The 17734-nt window shown below is 46.0% G+C and overlaps 1 protein-coding gene across 1 annotated transcript in view; it reads right to left on the bottom strand.

Annotated features, from left to right (window-relative positions):
- WNK2 (WNK lysine deficient protein kinase 2) overlaps positions 1-17734 on the bottom strand; it is a 128292-nt gene that overhangs the window by 4728 nt on the left and 105830 nt on the right. Inside the window, 2 exon segments of the mRNA XM_040620395.1 lie at positions 11688-11947; positions 13341-13385. Of these exon segments, the coding sequence (XP_040476329.1) occupies positions 11688-11947; positions 13341-13385 (305 nt within the window).

The raw sequence follows: 17734 nt of genomic DNA on the forward strand, positions 1-17734 counted from the left end.
AAGAGGAGCAATAACAATCAACACCACGGAAATACAAAGGCTCATGTAAGAGAGTATATGAAAAATTACAGCCAACAAACTGAACAACCTAGAAGAAATGGATAAATTCCTAGAAAAATAAGTAACCTCCCAAAACCAAATCAGGAAAAAATAGAAAATCTGAACAGACTGATCACCAACAATGAAATCGCATCAATAATCAAAAAACTCCCAACAAATGAAAGTTCAGGACCGGACGGCTTCACGGGTGAATTTTACCAAACGTTTAAAGAAGAGTTAATACCTGTTCTTCTCCAACTATTCCAAAAGATAAAAGAGGAAGGGAAACTTCCAAATTCATTCTATGAGGCCAGCATTACCCGGAAACCAAAACCAGATAACACCACCACAAAGAAAGAGAACTACAGGACAGTATCTCTTAGTAACATAGATAGCAAGATACTCAACAAATACTAGCACACCGAATCTAAGAATACATTAAAAAAGTTATTCGTCACAATCAAGTGGGATTTATTCCTGGGGTTGCAAGCATGGTTCAGTATGTGGAAATCACGTGATATGTCACATCAACAAAAGAATGCATAGAAACCATATGATCATTTCAATAGATACAGAAAAGGCATCTGACACAATTCAACACCCATTCATGAAAAAATTCTCGACAAAGTGGGTTTAGAGCTAACATACCTGGAGATGATAAAGGCCATATATGAAAAACCCACAGCAAACATCACGTTCAATGGGCAAAAACTGAGAGCTCTTCCCTGAGATCAGGAACAAGACAAGGCTGTCCACTCTCACCACTTTTATTCAACATAGTACTGGAAGTCTAGCCAGAACAGTCAGAAAAGAAAGAGAAAAAGAAATTAAATACTTGAAGTACAGAAAGCAGATGTGGATGGGGTGTAGAAAACAAATATAAAATTTTCAACTTAAAAATACACAAACTGGGGGCACCTGGGTGGCTCAGTTGGTTAAGCAGTGTACTTGATTTCAGCTCAGGTAGTGATCTCAGCCTCATAAGATCAAACCCCGTGTTGAGCTCCATGCTCACGAGGGAGTCTGCTCGAGATTCTCTTTCTCCCTCTCCTGCTGCCCCTTCCCCATCTCTCTCTCTCAAATAAATCTAAAAAAGAAATACAATAACTGAAATTTAAATCTCAATTGACAGGGTTAATAAGAGTATAGACACAGAGGATAATTTAGTGAACTAAAAGATCTGAAGAAAATAATCCAGAATAAATTATCAAGAGAGAAAAGATGAGAAAACGTGTAAGAGACCAAGGATAGAGTAAAAGACCTTATATATGGACTGCAGTCTCAGGAGGAAAATGGGGGGGGGGGGGAAGAGTAGGTCAGCAGTATGGGAAGAAATGGCAGAAAAACCTCCAAATTTGACCAAGAAATGAAACTGTAGAGTCAAGGAGCCCTATGAAGTCTAAGTAGAATAAAAATGTATATTTTTAGGCATCTCATAATAAATCTTCTGAAAACGAAACCAATGGAAGCCAGAAGAAAACGAATTCTCTTCAGAGTAACAACACACTGGCAGCTCACTTTAAAGAAAAACAAGGGAGGCCAAATAACAAGAGAATGAAAATGTCACAGTCCTTAAAATTGTTGCTAACCCAGAATTCTATACCCATTAAAAATATCCTTCAAGAGTGACAATGAAATAAAGACATTTTTATGGGGTGCCTGGGTGGATCAGTTGGTTGACTGTCTGACTCTTCGTTTCCGCTCAGGTCATGATCTCAGCATTGTGAGATTGAGCCTTGCGTCAGGCTCTGTGCTCAGTGGAGAGTCTGCTTGAGATTCCGTCCCTTTCCCTCTGCCCCTCCCTCCAGTCGTGTACTGGTGCTTGCTCTCTCTTGAATAAATGAATCTTTTTTTTAAATATCATTTTTAGACAAAAACTGAGGCATAAGTCACTGGTACACACACGTTAAAGGAAATTCTGAAGGAAAAGCTCCTAGAGTGAAGATTAGAGGCAAAAAGAAATGAAAAAACACAATAAATATGCAGATATAGATGAATATTGACTGTATAAAAAAGGTATTGTGAGACTGAAAGTCAACATAGAATTGAAAAAAAGTAAATGTTAGGAGGGGAGTAAAGGCAATGAAAATGCTTCATGGTCTTTCCACTGCCTGGAAATGGGTAAAAGAAGATTGATAAGGTAAAGATGTATGCTATAGTATTTAGAATAATCATTAAATGAATAATAAGAGAAAGTAAAATTTCCAAGCTAATAGTGGGAGGAAAAAAAGCATAAGAAAATACATCTCTAACAAATTCAAAAGAACACAGGAGAGAAAAAGGAACATGGAGCAGCATAGGACAAATAGAAAATATATGATAAGATAATGGATTTAAGCTAAAATATACACTTGGTGCTGAGCAACATGGGTTTGAACTGTGCAGGTCTACTTATAAGTGGATTTTTTATAGTGCACTCTTGTAAATGTATTTTCTATTCTCTTAATATTTCCTTTTCTCTAGCTTAGTTTACTGTAAGAGTACAGTATATAATACAACATAAAAAATATGTGTTGCTGTTATTGGTAAGGTTATCGGTAGCTAAGTTTGGGGGAGTCAAAAGTTATATGTGGATTTTTGAGCAGGGTGTCAGCACCCCTAAGTCCTATACTGTTCGAGGGTGTGTATATGCAATTACATTAAATGTGAATGGACAAAATTTAAAAACAGAATCAAGAAATAAAACAGAACCCAAATTATATGCTTTTTACAAGAGATACATCTAAAACAAGTATATAGAAATACTGAAAGGATAGGAAACCATACCATGTAAATAATAACCTAACAGAAGCTAGTGTAGCTACAGCAGTTTCAGACAAACTAGACTTAAAGGCAAAATTCATAAGAGATAAAGTTCAACTCACATATAGTAAATCTGAATTTGATAACATGGCCTCAAAACATATAAAGGAAAAATCAGAACTACAGTAGGAAATACACAAGCCCAAAACCATAGTGGGAAATTATAAAAATTCCTCTTTCAATAACTGATGCAATATTCACAAACACAATGTCTCAGTAGAAATGACATAAGCAAACTGCAGTAGGCAGCTTTAAACTTCCATCATTCCACAGAAGCACTGAAAAAGAACCAGAAACTATCAAAACTAACTTTGTCAGAACTCCAGAAAGCAATTAAAGGTTCATGGCAACCAAGCAGAAGTAAAAGACAAATCAAGAAAAAATCTTTTTATTAAAGATTTTTTTAATTTGAGAGAGAGCATGAGAGAGCACAAGCAAGGGAGAGGCAGAGGCAGACTCCCCACTGAACAGGGAGCCAGATGCACGGTTTGATCATAGGACCCTGGGATCATCACCTGAGCTGAAGGCAGACGCTTACACTGCCTGAGCCACCCAGGCGCCCCTAGGCAAACTTTTTAAAAGAAGAAAAGCACTGTGGTGTTTTTACTGGCCCCAGGCCGTACTCATCCCTAGCTTTATAGCTAGAAGAGGGCAGCCTATGTTCCCAGTGTGGGAGCCCGGTCCTTGGTTCTAGAGGGAGCAGAGATCTTACTCACAAATTATTATTTTTAAAGACACCAATATTTTTAAAAGATTTATTTTATTTTTTTTGAGAGAGAGAGCATGAGCGGGAGGGGCAGAGAGAGTGGGAGAGAGAATCCCAAGGAGACTCTGCCAAATGTGGAGCCTGAGGTAGGGCTCAATCCCATGACCCGAAGATCCTGACCTGAGCCAAAACCAAGAGTTGGGCCAACTACACCACCCAGGCGCTCCCTACAAATTATTGTGTATGTCTATTCTAACCTGTGTACAGGCCACCTGACGGACTGACACAAGGTACACATATCTGTCTGTACATATTTGCAACTCTCTAAGGGCAGAAAAGTGGCAGGCATTGCTCAAAAACATTGTAAGGCAATTAAAAAATCCACAGTTGCTTGGGGCCAAAGATCAAGATATATGTAGACTGTCTAAAAGCCATAGTAGAAAAGCATGGGAGAGAGTTTCTTTGGGAAATGAGGGCATTGGAAAGTGTATGTGTGCTGGGGAATTTAGAAAGCCATGCACATGCTCTATTCAGGATACATTGTCAGAAAAAGAAACAGAAAAACCTGAGCTTTCACCACTAGTCACAATGCAAGCAAGAAGTGAGGGCTTGGACAGATTGTAAATGGCCTGGCTAAGTGTTGAAGGAGTCCCCTAGCCCTGAGCCAATCTGTAAAGACTGGGAGAGGTGTTTTTTCATCTCCTGATATTCAAGGAAATCTCAAGCTAATACAAGCTAAGCCTTCAACAATCAAAACCGGCAAATACTGGGAAAGAGGAGAATCTGATTTCTAGAGTTATTAATTATAATATGCAAATGCCTGGCTTTCAACAAGAAATCACAAGTTATACAGAAAAACAGAAAAGTACAGCCCATCAAAAGGGAAAAATTAACAGAAACTGTTCCTGAGGAAAGCTAGATATTGGACTAAAGACTTTAAGATTTATTTATTTGCTTTTAGAGCAAGAGCGAGAGCACATGAGTCGGGGGGTGGGAGGAGAAGGAGAGAAGGAGAAGGAATGAGAATCCTCAAGCAGACTCCCTGCTGAGTGTGGAGCCTGACTCAGGGCTCGATCCCAGGACCCCAAGAGTTGGCCACCTAACTGAGCCATCCAGACACCCGTGGACTAAAGACTTGAATCAGCTGTTTTAAATATGTTCAAAGAGCTAGAGGAAACCATGTACAGACTGAAACCAGGATAACTATGCAGAACATCTTGAGAATATCAATAAAGAAATTATAAAAGGAACCAAATAGAAATATCAGAACTGAAAAATGTAACTGAAATTTGAAAATCTGCTAGAGGGACTCAACTGATTTGAGCAGCAAATAAATAATCAGCAAACCTGAGATCATGCAATTGAAATTATCCAGTCTGAGGAGCAGAAAGAAAAAAATGAAGAAACCTATACAGAGCCTGAGAGATCTATGGGATACTGTTAAGCAGGCCAATATATACATGATGGGAATTTCAGGAGGAGAGAGAGAGGAGGCAGAAAAAAATACTTGAAGTACAGAAAGAGAAGACTGTCAAGTAAGAATTCTATATCCAACAGAATGATTCTTCAAGAATGAAGGAGAGTGGCGCCTGGGTGGCACAGTCGTTAAGCATCTGCCTTTGGCTCAGGGCGTGATCCCAGTGTTCTGGGATTGAGCCCCACATCAGGCTTCTCCGCTAGGAGCCTGCTTCTTCCTCTCCCACTCCCCCTGTTTGCGTTCCCTCTCTTGCTGGCTGTCTCTGTCAAATAAATAAAATCTAAAAAAATAAAAAAGAACGAAGGAGAAACCAGACTCCTGGATAAACCAAATCTAAGACAAGTTGTTACTAAAAGGTCTGCCTTACCAGAAATGGTAAAGGGAGTCTTACAGACTGACGTGGAAGGATAAAAGCCACATGAAGAAATAAAGAAGATAACTACATAGATAAATATACTGTACTTTTGGTTTTAATTCCTTTTTCCCCCTATATGATTTAAAGGGCAAATGCTTTATGCAATAATAATAAATGTTAATGGGCACACGGTGTATAAAGATTCAGTCAGTGGGGGAAAATACAAAGGGGGAGAGATGGAGATGTATAGGAGCAAAGTGTTTATATACTATTGAAACAAAGTTGGTATTATTCAAACTAGGTCATTTTAAGTTTAAGATGTTAATTGTAATCCCTAAGGGAACCAATTAGAAAAATAACTAAAGTATATAACAAAGTAAAGAAGGGAATAGAAATTATACAATACAAAAGAACAACTAAATTTAAGGCAATAACTGGAGGAATTGAGAAATAAAAACCTATAAGACAGAAAACAAATCGATGAAAGTCAGAATTCCTTCCTTATCCCCAATTTCTTTAAATGTAAATGTATTAAACTTTCCACTTAATAAGCAGAGATTAGCAGAATGGTTAAAAACGCATGGTCAGGGGCGCCTGGGTGGCACAGCAGTTGAGCGACTGCCTTCAGCTCAGGGCGTGATCCCAGCGTTATGGGATCGAGCCCCACATCAGGCTCCTCTGCTGTGAGCCTGCTTCTTCCTCTCCCACTCCCCCTGCTTGTGTTCCCTCTCTTGCTGGCTGTCTCTATCTCCGTCAAATAAATAAATAAAATCTTAAAAACAACAACAACAACAACAACAACAACAAAAAACGCATGGTCAACCTATATGCTGTTACCAGAGACTTACTTTAGATACAAAGACACAAAGAAGTTGCATGTAAAAAGATGGAAAAAGAGGATGGCTATTTTATTACCAGACAAAACTGATTTTAAGTCAAAAAAGGTTATAAGAGACAAAGAAGAATACTGTATATTGATAAAAGTTGATGTAACAATTATATATGCACCTAAAAACAAAGCCCCAAATTATATGATGCAGACATAGAACTGAAAGGAGAAACAGACAGTTCTATACTAACCATTGTAGATTTTAATACTTTAATATCAATAAAGGTTAAAACAATGAGACTGATAAATAAGGAAAGAGAGGACCTGAAAAGTACCTTAAGCCAATTAGCCCTAATAAAACTGTACCTAACAAGAGCAGAATGCACTTTCTTTTCAAGTGCATGTGGAACCTCTCCAGAATAGGCCATATATTAGACCACAAAACAAGTCTTAATAAATAAAACAAACATAAATAATATAAATACAATACAAATCTAAAAAGATTGAAATATTATAAATTATCTTTTCTACAACAATGAATGAAATTATAAATCAATAATAAAAATACTAGAAAACGGTTATAAATACAGAAACTAAACACATAAACAACCAAAGGGTCAAAGAAATAATCACAAGGGAAATTAGAAAATAACTTGAGACAAATGAAAGGGAAAACAATACATAAACATTTATGAGATAAAGCAAAAGAAGTTCTCAGAAGGAAATTTATAGCTGTAAATGGCTACACTGAACAAGATCTTAAATCAATAATCTAACTGTACACCATAATAAAATAGAAAATAGGAAGTCATAAAGAAAATATAACGAATTAGAAATGAAACCAAAAGTCAGTTCTTTGAAAAGATCAGCAAATTGACAAAGTTTTAGCTACCAAACTGGATAATTTACATGAAATAGAAAAATCCCTAGAAACACACAAACTACCAGAGCTGACTCAAGAAGAAATAGAAAATCAGAATAGACCTATAACAAGTAATGAGATTGAATTAGCAATCAAAAACCTCTCAACAAAGAGAAGCCAGACTTTTCAAGAAGAATTAACACCATTCTTTCTCAAACTCTTCAGGAGTTAAAGACATAGGAATAATTCCTAACTCCTTCTATGCGGCCAGCATTCCAAGGCCAGAGAGATACATTGCAAGTAGATTATAGACTGATAACCCAATGAATATTTATGCAGAAATCCCCAAATATTAGCAAACTGAATTTAGTAGCATAATAGGAGTATATACACCATGACCAGGTGGGATTTGTCCCAGGAATTAATGCTAGGGTGGTTTAACATGAAAATCAATCAGTGTAATACACCAATAACAAGAGGAAGGATAAAGAAACCTACAATCATCTCATTTAATGCAGAAAAAGTATTTGACAATATCCAACTCTCCTTCATAATAAAAGTACTCAACAAACTACAAACAGAACTCCCTCAATGTGATAAAGACCATATATGAAAACCCTCACGTAACATTATATACTCAATGGTGAAAGTCTGTAAGCTTTTCCTTCAAGGTCAGGAACAAGAAAAGCATACCTGTTTTTGCCACTTCTGCTCAATATAATATTAAAAGTTCTAGCCAGAGAAGTTTTCTAGCCAGGCAAGAAAAAAAAAGGCATCCAAATTGGAAAGGAAGAAGTAAAATGATCCCTGGTCAGAAATGACAAAATCTTACATGTAGATAACCCTATAGAAAGTGTATGCTCCTGGTGCACACAGACACACGCACACAGAGCTAATCCATGAATTTAGCAAAGTTGCAGGTTACAAAACCAGTTGTATTTCTATACAGTAACAATGAACAATCTGAAAGGAAATTAAAATATTTAGGAATAACTTCAAGGAGTTGAAAGACTGACACTCTGAAAGCCACACAACTTCCAAAGGAAATTAAGGCATAAATAAATGGAAAGACATCCCATGGTCATGGATTGGAAGACTTACATTGTTACTGTCATACTACCCAAAGTGATCTACAGATTCATTGCAATCACTGTTAAATTCCCAATGACATTTTTTCAAGGAATAGAAAAACCTGTCCTAAAATTCATATGGATTCTGAAGGGACCCCGAATAACCAAAACAATCTTGAAAAATTAAAACAAAGTTGGAGCACTCATACTTCCTGATTTCAAAACTTACTACAAAGCTACAGAAATCAAAACATTGTGATACTGGAAAAAGGACAGACATATAGCAATGAAACAGAACAAAGAACCAAGAAATAAACCTTTGCAAATATGGTCAACTCCTATTCAACGAGAATACCAATTCTAGTCAATGGGGGAAAGGAGAGCCTTTTCAACAAATGGTGCTGGGAAAACTGGTTATTCACATGCAAAAGCATGAAACTGCACCGTTACCTCATACCATATATAGAAATTACACTGGATAAAAGGCCTACACATAAGAGCTAAACTCTCATGATCTTGGAGTCCTGGGATCAAGACCCATGTCAAGTGCCCTGCTCAGTGGGCAGTCTGCTTCTCCCTCTCCCCCTCCCCTCTGCTCATGTTCTCTCTCTCTCTCTCTCTCTCTCTCAAATACATAAATAAATTAAAAAAAAATAAAAATAAAAGAGACACTGTCCACAGAGTAAAAAGGCAATCCATAGAATGGGAAAAAGTATTTGCAGATCTGGATTAAAATCCAGAAAATACAGAGAACTCCTAAAACTCAAAAACAAAACAACCGATTAAAAAATAGGCAAAGGACTTGAACAGTTATTTCTCTAAAAAAGATCTACAGATGGCCAATAATCACATGAAAAGAGGCGCAACGTCCCTGATCATTAGGGAAATACTAATCAAAACCACAGTGAGATACCACAGTGGTATTAGGATGGCTACTATTAAAAAAATGAGAAAATAAAAAGTGTTCAAGAATGAAGAGAAACAAACCCTTGTGCACTGCTGGCAGGAATGTAAAATGGTGCAGCCACTGTGCAAAACAGTTGGCAATTCCTCAAAACTTAAAAATAGAATTATTATATGATGCAGTGACTCTGCTTCTGGGTAGCCTTTCAAAAGAATTGAAAGCAGGGAGTCAAAGCAATACCGGCGCACCTAGCTCCTGGCTGCGTTGCTCACAGCAGCTCATAGGTAGAAGCAACCGAAGTGTCCCTCAGTAGATAAATGGATAAAATGTTCTGTGCACATACATTGAATATCATTCAGCCTTAAGAAGGAAGGACCTTAAGGCACATGCTTATAACATGGATGAACCTTGAGGACATTATGGTGAGTGACATAAGCCAGTCACAAAAAGACAAATACTGTAGGATTCCACTTACATAGGAACCTACCGTAGTCAAGTCCATACAGACAGAAAGTAGAATAGTGGCTGCCAGGGACTGACGGGGGGCAGTGGGGTGGGAAGTTCTTTTTCAGTGAGCACAGAGTTTCAGTTTTGCAGGATGAAAAAATTCTAGAGATGCAAGGTGGTGATGGTTGAACAATATTAATGCTCAATGCACTTAAAACTAGCACTTAAAAATGGCTAAGATGGCAAATTTTATGTCATATATTTTGCAATTAAAAATTGGAAAAAAATGAAGTAAGTTTTAAATTTTAAATGAAGTGTAGTTGACCTAAAATACTAAATCAGTTCAAGGCGTACAACGTCGTGATTCAGGATACATACACATTACAAAATGCTCATCGTGGTAAGTGTATTACAACACTGCTGACTCTGTTCCCTGCTCCTTCCCGTCCCCGCAAGAGTACAGGCCTGCTGTGGCGCGGCTGCGTGTCAGAAACGTTACACTGAGTGAAACAAGCCAGACAGGAAAGGGCAAACACTACATGATGCCACTTACATCCGTAGAAAGTAGAATGAAGGTTACTGGGGGCTGGATAAGCAGAGGTACCAGAGGCGGGGACTGGAGAGTATTTTTTCTTAGAAGTTTCTATTTGGGGTGGAGAAAGTTTTAGAAATGGACGGTGTGATGGCTGCACAACATTGTGAACGTGCAGAGTACTGCTGAATTACACACTTCAAAATTATTGAAATGGTGAATATTACATTATACAGATTTACCACAGTAAAAAAATATTTTTAAAAATCTTAAGACTCCCTGCCACTCAAACACTGGGATTAGCGAGCTGGTAAGAATGGGGTACGGCCTGCACAGGTATGAGAGCCCATGTGGTGGAGTCCAGATGGCGAGGCAGAGACTCTCCTGCCTGGGCCCAGGGCCAGGACCCCGACAGGGCCAGGGGGACGCTCACTTGGTCACAAAATACCAGAGAGGGGGTTTGAGGCGTTAGGGCTCCAGGGCTGCCACCGTTGGAAGGGAGCTGCCATCATTGTTCGCTTGGAGGGCACTGTGTGCGTGGCGGGAGTATGGAGAGCATCAGGGCAGCAGTGGACAAGACTGACTGACGACTGGGCTGAAGAGCCAGTCCCGGCACATTTTAAAGAACTGAAAATATCCAAAGTTTGTTACGTGGTGCAGTTAGGGCAAGAAGAGTATGAGGAAATTAGTAAGTACATTGCTTCAAACCACAGTGGAAATCACAGAATAATTTGAACTGAAGGTTAAAGAAAACGCTACATATCAAGACCTTTAGGATCCAGATGACACCATGAGAGGGATTTTTATAGGTTGAACGCCTGTGTTATAAAACCGGAAAGGCTGGAAATCTATGACCTGCACATCTCAAGAAACATTCTGGAACAAAACAGCCGCCCAGATATATAAGGAAGGAGATAATAAGAGGAGAAACGAATGACACATAAAGAGCATCATCAGAGCCAAAGCGAGTTCTTTGCGAAGGCTAGTAAGATCTATGAGTCCCTAAAGAGGCTGCACCGGGGGGGGGGGGGTGTGTACACGCAGAAGCCACCACATCAGAAACGAAACACACAACATCACTACAAACTGAAGACACGGTGTTATGAGCAGCTATGTCAATTTGAAAACTTAGATAAATTTAGGTATTTACCAAATGTTAGAAAAGCAGGCCTTAACAGAAAGAAAAAAATAGAAAATCCAAATGGCACAGAAAGTATAAAAGAAATTGAATCCGTAACGAAAACCTTACCCTCAGGGGATGGAGAGATGTGGGAGAAACACAGCAAAGTGTCAGCCACAGCGTGCAGGCAGGGGCACACGAAAGTTCACTGTGCAATTTCCAACACTTCTGTATGTTTGAAATTTGTCGAAATAAGAGGTCACAGGGGAAACTTCCCACACTCAAAGAACTCCCAGACCAGATGGGTTCACCAGTGAACTTCGCTAAACATTTCAGGAAGAAGTAACAGCCTTGCATGGGCTCCTCCGCAAGACCGAGCAGGGAACGCTCCTCCGGGGAGGCGGGGACGTTGGCACACGGAGCCCGAGGCGGCAGCTCCTCGCGCCGCCCGACGCGGGCTGGGCACCCCACAGCTGGCACCCAACGCCCGGGGCCGCTCCCAGCCCGTCCCTTCCGCCCGGGCCGCCCGCTGCGCCCCACTTACAGCCTGTGCCTCGGCGGCGGCCGGGGGCCAGCCCGCCGTGACCTCCATGCCGTGCAGCCGCTGCGTCTGCTTCAGCTGGTTGAGCGACGGCTTCAGCTGGGCGGCCCCCACCGTCTTGCTCGTCCACTCGTCCACCAGCTTGTGCAGGTCGTCCGTGAAGGTGCCTCTCTTGTTGTTGCTGTTGTTTGCCTGCGCCTGGACGTGCAGGGTAGGCTGGGGGCCCGGCTCAGGGCCCGGGACCAGGCTGCTGGTGGAGGACCCTGGGGAAGCACACACAGGCCCGGTTGGTGACACTGCGCACAGTGCCGCCGGCCAGCTGCAGTCATTCGCACAGCGCTCTTGCTTAGGCCAGGCAACACCTTGCTTCAGGAGATGGTCTGCATCCGGGGGCCCATGTACCCGTTGTAGACACTCTGGAACATGTCCACAGGCCACAAGGACCGGGCTGTGCCTGGCAGCTGTCACCCATGGAGCTGGGCCAAAGGACAGGACCCAAGCCGCTGGCAGCCTTACTCGGCATCCACTCTGTGCCCACGCTGCCCAGGAACCCCAGACTCCCACGTGCGAGGGAGCTCAGAAAACTGGGGGCAGAATCCCAAGGCCTCTGCGCCCTGAGCGGGGAAAAAAATGTGACTGTGCTGAGTGCTTTGCCTGTCCGTCCGGCAAAGGAAAAAGGCATGACAGCCTTGGTCATCGGCATGCCGGTGAATGAATGTTAATGGGTTAGTGGTTTGGAAACTTAAGACACAAAATTGTGCCTCTCCTCACCAGATCATGTAGGGAAGGTATTAGTAAAGGGTACAAACACCCAAAGCCTTCCACTGTGGGCCCCCAAGCTCCGAGCCGTTTGTGGGGTGCAGGGTGCCTGTACCTGCAGGAACTGGGGTCCCAGCTTGCCAGGAAGGCCCAGGAGCTGTGTTTCAGGGGGAGCTGGACAAAGAAGTCACACTCACCTACTTCCACTGAAAGATTATTTTAAAATGACCAACATGGGGCTTTTTAATTCTTTTTAAATTGTGTCCCCCACCCCCACAACATACAATTACTGATTAGCAATTTCGAATAAGCCAATTTAAAATGCTTCTTCATTAAAAAGCATAATGACCATCTCTTCAAACAAGCCATTGCAAAATGTAGTCTAGAGTGGCAATGAAAAGCACAGACACGCACAGTTCAATATTAGTGATGGGATTTTACACACACAGCTATTCTACATGAATGTTTCAGCCAGAAAAGAAAAGGGGAAAAAAAACCAAAAAAGTGTGAGGGGAGGGTGGTGGGCGGCCTAGGTGGACTGATACCCATTTCATCCCGGCATCTCTCCTCGGGGACACTCATCTTTAGCACTTCAAGGACATACTCATTCCTATGGTTTTGGAAAAGGAGCCAATTAACGATTGGTAATGTGTGGACGTTCCGGGGAAGGGGAGTGTCAGTGTGTCAACCGGCCAGGACACACAGACTCTAGGAGCCATGGAGACGCAAGGGGCACCCGCTGGTGGCTTTCCCTCCAGGCAGAGGCAAAGCAGTGCCCTTGGAGGGTGGGCGCGGAGCAGACGCCCGCCCGCCAGCTGCGGAGACCCTGACGTGCACTAGCCACATGAAAGCCCATGCGATGGAGAGCGGACAAGGGGTAAAAAACCCGATAATTACGACTGCTGTGCTCTTTGCCTAGACAGAGACGCTTCAGGGCAGACCCTGCAAGGGAAGAAGAAACGACACAAGACCACAGGGTTAGGCAGGACAGCACACACGGGGGACAAGCCACCACACTCTAAGCACAAGTCATCAGTGTGCAAGGAGGAGCAAAGGCCAGCGCGTCAGAGAGGGGACCAGCCACCTGGGCTAACCGGGCGGCCCCGAGTCAGGGTTCACGTGAGCTTCGCCGAGGGGCGGAGGTGCAGGGCCAGGCCCCAAGCTTCAGGTAGAAGTGAGTGTGTCTCTAAAAGCATATTCAAAAAAAAAAAAAGAAAGAAAAAAAACGAAAAAGCAAAGCGCACCACTTGGTTTTCAAATGAGGCTTCTGGAGCCCCACTGATTGAGGCAAAAAACCCACTAAAAGTCAGCCAGGAGAGCTCAGACAGAACCGGCTCTGTCTGGCCAGTAGGCCATGGGAGGTTTGTTTTCCAAGTGCAAAAAGATACATTGTTTCGCAGGTTTGAGGCCAAGCCCGGATCCCCAGTGGCTGCCATGACCAGACCAGTGGTGCACGCCTGGGGGAAAGTACAAGGGGTCCTGTCTAGCGAGGTGGGAAGCACGGCTGGCCCCCCTGCACTGCTGCTGTGTTGTCTGGTGTCCTGAGTGCAGCGGGACAGGGAGGTTGGCGCTCTTCCACCACTAAGCGTCAGGCCCTGCAGTCCCGGAGGCTGTCCCTGCTGTCTGGCCCATCCTGATGGTCAGTGCCCGCCTGAGGGCAGGTGAGCTGACCCTTCAGGGAGCCAGGCAGGCGCAGTACGACGGGCAAGGACGGCTGGGGCATCCCCAAGGTCATTCAGCAAGGCTCTGCTATCAGAGAGGGTTCTGCGCTCCTGCCCCAGCCCCTCACCAGAGCAGGACACCCGCACACCCACACTCCCTGAGGGTGCCTTGCACCCTTTGCCAGGGAAGGCACGTTGCCACCCCTGTGTTTGAGGAGAGAGGACAAAGGTCAGCCCAGGCTCCAAATAAATTGTTCTTTTAGTTCATTCTGTCTGTGTGCAGAGGCTGAGCTGGGGAAAGGGAGATGATGTCTGTAACATGCAAATAAAAATGAAGGGACTGGACAAGAGTGGTCCAGACCAGTCATCTCTCAGTGGGAGCTGAGAAGGGCCTTTGCTGGTCTGTGTCCTGACATGGAATCCCACTGGGAGCACTGGGCCCTCTGGAGTCTCCGTGGCACTTGGGTCCCAGGCTCTGACTGTGCGGGGCACCAAGTGGGGCACAGACTTCCCCATCCAGATCCTTTGGTCTCAGCAGTCCTGTACAGACGGCCCAAGGACATGGGGTCAACCAGTCAGCCAGGTCCCCGCAGCCTGACAGCAGCGGGTTCTTTCAGGGCGGATTCCCACCATCCTCTAGACAAGAACGACAGGAGCTACCTGCTGGGAACCACCAGAGAAGCCTGGGCCTGTGGTCAGGGCCCCAGAGGTGAGGCCATCGGCCACCAGCCACCATGCTCAGAGCTGGAGAGCAACACTGGCTCACAGAGGCCTCCACACCCTCACTGGGCACGGCCCACGGTGACCAGAGTACAGACACTCCCTGCCCTCAGTGAACCTTTAATCAGAAGCTGACTGGACTTGCCCACCTCCACACTGAGGGCATGCGGTCCGGCACAGTGCAGGTCCGAGCACGGACCATGTGTCTGGTGATGAGCCCTCACTCATGCCACTGCCCTGCCCATCCTCAGGGGGTCCCCTGAACCTCCTCCCTAGTGCCTGTGCCCTGCCCTTGATGCCCAGCATGCAGATGGCTGATGAATACGCCTCCACCCAGCCCCACTCACCCTCCTCCTCGCCAGCGTATACGCTGCATTCCTCCCCGAGCCGCTGAGCCACGAGGCAGCCATGCAAGGGCACTGGGGACACATGGGATCCACAGGAAACCCACACACAGCAGGAGGTCTCCCCTGCAGGACTTCTGTCCTTAGCCAAGGCCTTGGGAACAGCCGGCTTGAGGCCCAGAACTGTTTGGGAAAGCTTCCACCTGGGCAGGGATGGAGGTGGACAGCCATGTGGCCAGCCATTAGGAAATGTTCTCCCAGGCTGTGAAAGGGACACAAGTTGCTTCTGGTGTGGACAGCCAGCCCTGCCAGGTAGCACCACCATCCAGACCCTCGCTAGGTCTGCCAGGAAGATGCCACAAATCCAAGGTTCTCTGCCATGGACAGACTGCCGAGGAAGGGGCCGGGCCTCGTGGCCCCCACCACACCTGCTGCTCGCCACAGCCTTCAAATACCGAGGAGGCTCCCAAGGAGCTCCAGGGGTAGTGGTCTTGGCGCAGACCAGCCAGAGGCCTCCCCGCCTGCTCCGCGATGAGAGGCACGCCTCCAACCGGTCAGTCTCACCCTGCACGGCGGCGTTAGACACTCGGTTCTGGCATTGAAGACCAGTGAGCTGCCAGCACCAAAATGCCCCTGAGCCATCAAGTCCTCACACCACTGAGCGAAGTGCCAGAACTTGTCCATGAGCATGAAATGGGATGTGTCCCTGCTCTGCCCTGCCCTTCAGTGACCCCCCCCCCCCAAGGACAGCCCAGCCTGGGCAGACCTTCATGGGGGGTGGCCGCCTCCCTGGCTGCCTGAAGGCCCTCTCCCACGCCCACTGCGGCGGGTCCCCACAGGGAGGGTCCAGGACACCAGGGTGAGGGCAGGGCCTGGCCAGCCACAGAGGGGCAGGCTTCTTGGGGGTCCCGGGGACAGACCTGCTGCAGCACGGACAGCAGGCCGATGGGCGCGCGCATGAAACACAGAGCAGATCCGGAGCTGTGTGCGCAGACACAACCGGAGGTATCAGCACCTGCGTCTAGTCAGGTGCGTTGGAGCCAGAGGTGGGGGGAGGCTGGACAGCAGCTCCTGACCACCAGACGCTTCTGCAACTCGACCGTAGCCCCTGAATCCCTAAACGCGGTCTCCTAGTTTCCCCAAGCCCATCGACCACAAGGAGGGGTCTGTGCCCAGGGCTTCACCCTGCCTGCACTCTGTGGAGTCCGGCCCTTCCCTCCCGACAGCAGGCCTGTCCAGGTGCCCGCCCAAGGAGGCAGCCAGGCTTCACCCTTGGCAGCCCTTCCTCCCAGGTCTGGCCACCTTTCCCACGTGGGGTCCCCTCCTGGCCGCCTGGGGCTCAACTCCCGCTTGTCTCTGACCCACTCTGGATGCTTCATTATCTCTGCACGGCACAGAACTGGGGGCCTACTTTCCGTACTTTGTAACTTAACACAGACCGTTTTCCCAGAGCCTTGTCTCCTGTTCTGCGCAAGGCTGTGCAAAGAAAGCCTCTGGGCTTCAGGTCTAGCTGCACCCATGCCCCGCGGCTGCAGCCCTCCCCTTGCTGCTGGCCCGGATCCCAGAGACCCAGACTCCGGAGCAGGCCCACCTCGGGGTTTTCCCGCACCCCTGCCCTGAATGCCCTTCTCTTTGCCACCTCTCAGCCCTCGGGGCTGTGACCAGGCCTTCACGGGTGCCTGCGCAGTCTTCTCTGGCCTCCGAGCTCCCCAGTCACCAGGGAAGCAGTTGGCTCTGGCTCTTAGGAGCCCGGCGGGCTGGGCAGACACTGGCACGCACAGCACTGGAGGGCGCATCTGCAGGTGAGCGGGCCCAAGGTCATGATCTGCCACATGCTCTCCTGACCAGTAACCTCAGAGCCTGTGGGGGCCACGCCTTGGCCAAGACAACCAAGAGCTCAGCCAAGACAACCAAGACCTCGGCCAAGTCGTGCCTGAAAAGGGCCATTATGGAAAAGGCAACGTCACGCAGGGCACAGCACCAGAGAAGACGAGGCCCACCAGGCCGGCACACACCACCACCCAAAATCAGCCCTGCCTGGGCCAGGCGCCCTGTCTGCCACCAGGCCCTGCCTTACGTGCTCCTTTCCTCTTGGCTACAGAGACAGACGTAAAACCTAAACCACTTGCTCCTGCTGTGCCTCCAGTTTTTTTTTTTTTTTTAATCTTGGAATAACAATAAAACAAATGAAAACCCGTAAACAAGAACGCAGAACCACATGGTACAAACGTGGAGCGGGGACGACCTCAGAGGAGCACACGGTGCCTGACCGCTCACATCTTTTCGCCCCACGCACCCCAGGGAAAGCACTGCTTGCTGTAAGCCCCCCGCTTCCCGTCCCTGAGCAGAGGCTCCCAGCAGCGATGCAGCCACACATCTGACCACGAGATGCCTAGAGACCCAGGTGCCCTCACCCCATCATCCCCAGGAGACAGCCGCGTGCACCTGGGAGGAAGATGACCAGTGAGTGACCCAGGGAGGAAGTGCTCAGACCTCACCCCGTGCAGCTAACCAGCAGCTCAGCTGGGACACCTGTTAGGAGACGAGGGCCACTGGACGGTCCCTG

This window comes from Ursus maritimus, unplaced genomic scaffold (genome assembly GCF_017311325.1).
Source record: "Ursus maritimus isolate PB19 unplaced genomic scaffold, ASM1731132v1 scaffold_34, whole genome shotgun sequence".
In the NCBI taxonomy this organism is placed as follows: domain Eukaryota; kingdom Metazoa; phylum Chordata; class Mammalia; order Carnivora; family Ursidae; genus Ursus; species Ursus maritimus.